At 31.2% G+C, this 2,280-nt stretch overlaps 1 protein-coding gene across 3 annotated transcripts in view; it reads left to right on the top strand.

The window, feature by feature from the left end:
- The window catches only part of LOC119591347 (cyclin-D-binding Myb-like transcription factor 1), an 11,382-nt gene extending 9,533 nt beyond the window's left edge, over positions 1-1,849 (top strand). For 2 of the 3 annotated variants that reach the window (XM_037940082.1, XM_037940081.1), the window contains exons 14-15: positions 124-249; positions 656-1,845. In XM_037940082.1, the coding sequence (XP_037796010.1) occupies positions 124-249; positions 656-744 (215 nt within the window). In that variant the 3' untranslated portion in view covers positions 745-1,845. Of the gene's footprint in view, positions 1-123; positions 250-655 lie in introns of all 3 variants that reach the window. The other variant, XM_037940080.1, reaches the window with a different exon arrangement.
- Positions 1,850-2,280: the final 431 nt, after the last annotated feature.

Below are 2,280 nucleotides of genomic sequence, written 5' to 3'. Positions count from 1 at the left end.
TTTTCTTGAATAACATAGAACCTGAGTACCATTGGCACTGCATCATAATGTTTACCCTGTCTATTGTATTCATAGTAGGAAATAAAAGCAAGTCCACTTTTTTAGCACTTTTTCATTTTACAGGGTTGCAAAGTGTAGTTAAGGAAGAAGATCTCTTGAGTGATGGAGAAGGTGCCCACACGCAAGCAGGCCTTAATACGGGTCTCGATCCTTCGTCCCCTGCAGTTACCTCACAAGTCATTCTGAATGGTAATAATTTGTTATTTCAGTTTCTGCATAATCATTGTCAGTTACTGGCTTAATTTATTTGCCTTTTACAGAGTACTTTAGCATTGTTGCTGTCTATTTAGTGTGCAATTGCACCACCCTATGTTATTGTTGATTGGATCTCTGAATCTAATTTTTGGTTCAAAATGCTCTTTCTTGTTATGGTCTAAATGCTAAGATTTTTAATGATTAGATTTTTCTTTTCAAAGTTATTGCTTCTTAAGTGCTGTCTGATTGCCAAAGTTTTATTCTGATTCATTAATGAATCATATACCACAAGGGTTCAAAGTTATGTCTTGGATCAGGGTCTGGAAGGCAGAGTATAAATACTCTTATCTTTGCATAAGCTCATTGATATCTTTATAATTATTTCTTTCTTTATTTTCAGATCCTATTCTCTCTGTGTCAGGTGAACCCCTAGGCTGTGAGGAGTGCCTTCAACAGGATCGAGATGATGCTGATATTGTCATAGTATAAAGTTGGCCTGATTTACAAATATCTCTTTCACATTATCTTTCTCTTTGATGGCTGATATTTACAGACTTACTCAGTGGTAAAATGACAAGGGAAATTATATTAGAGATTTTGTATTGTAATTCAAAATTACTTTCTTCTTATCTAATTGACCAGTTGATTATTTATTTTCATTGTAGAGATGCATATATTTGAATATATGATAAGAGGACTATATATTCATTAGAAATTTATAAGTTTTCAGTACTTGTCAATACATTAATCAAGCAATATTTATAGGAATACACAGTGAAACTGCCCTTGTGAAAAAATTATTTGAACTAGATAGTTTCATATTCTGAATCACCGACACATCGAAATAGAAAGATGAACATGTTTTTATCATGTTTACTAGTTAATATTTGTAATAAATAATATGTTACTTCTATTTTCATAATGTATTGTCTATAGTGGGTCTTGAATTAGATTATGTTGTATTGAGGTGAAGAATAGCTTACTGCTTTTACATGTAATGTCTGTGATATAAATAACACATATTATATTGTGGTTCATGGATATATATTGCTCATATACAGAAAGCTCAGCACTACTAGTTATGGTAACAGCATTGCCCATCAAAGAATGCTGAGCAATCTCTCAAATTTGAATTTCATTTCCAAATCTACAGTAATTTCACCCATGGTTAGCAAACAGCTGTTTTGGTCTTATCATTATAATATATTATAATATAAGCAGTCTTATAACAATGAAAGTTCTCTGAAAAATAATAGAGGATGTCAGGAACAAGGAGCAATATCATATATACTTTTTCTGGCTGAAGAGTATTTGAAAATGGCAGAAAAGATTGATGAACACTTGTAAAAGGAAATCTTGTTATTCCTATATTACTTTTATATTGGATTTGCTTTGACATAAATTTCATATTTGGGAGATTTCATTTCTGTATATAGGTTTAGAATTATTACTTTCAATAACTGAAATATACAGTAAATCAGGAAAATAAAGCAATAGAAAGCCAAGGAAAAATGTTATATCTTTGTATTTTGTATGGATATTTATGAATATATATTTTAGTTATGTATTATAGAAATAAAATGTAATCTAAAACTGATATCACACATGTAATTACTATTCATGCTTTTCACACACACATTATATTTATATATACATATCAGTAAACAAGCATCTATAGGGAGGCCCTTACCATCCCCAGCACTCCCCTTGTCATTCTTTTTCACTTCTGAATTTTATAACTGATGTGGGGTTTTCCTTTCAGTTAATATCTATTGCTAGGAACTGCATTTAGGAAACATCCCACATACTCATATATCATGTTCAGTCAACAGTTAAGTAAAAACTTTAAGACACTTTCACAAATTCTGTTTAATAGTCGTGTCAATACCATACAGTACTGAGACAAACTGTCTCTTGAAAGCATGAAATCCTCTCTGTCCTACCTATCTTTGGTGCCAAATGCTCGAAGAATTAGTATGTGATGTTCACCAACAAACTTGTTATAGATTTTAATACTAAATTTTT

The sequence above is a fragment of the Penaeus monodon genome, chromosome 28, assembly GCF_015228065.2.
Source record: "Penaeus monodon isolate SGIC_2016 chromosome 28, NSTDA_Pmon_1, whole genome shotgun sequence".
Taxonomy (NCBI): Eukaryota; Metazoa; Arthropoda; class Malacostraca; order Decapoda; family Penaeidae; genus Penaeus; species Penaeus monodon.
This window is presented reverse-complemented; position numbering and strand designations above follow the sequence as displayed.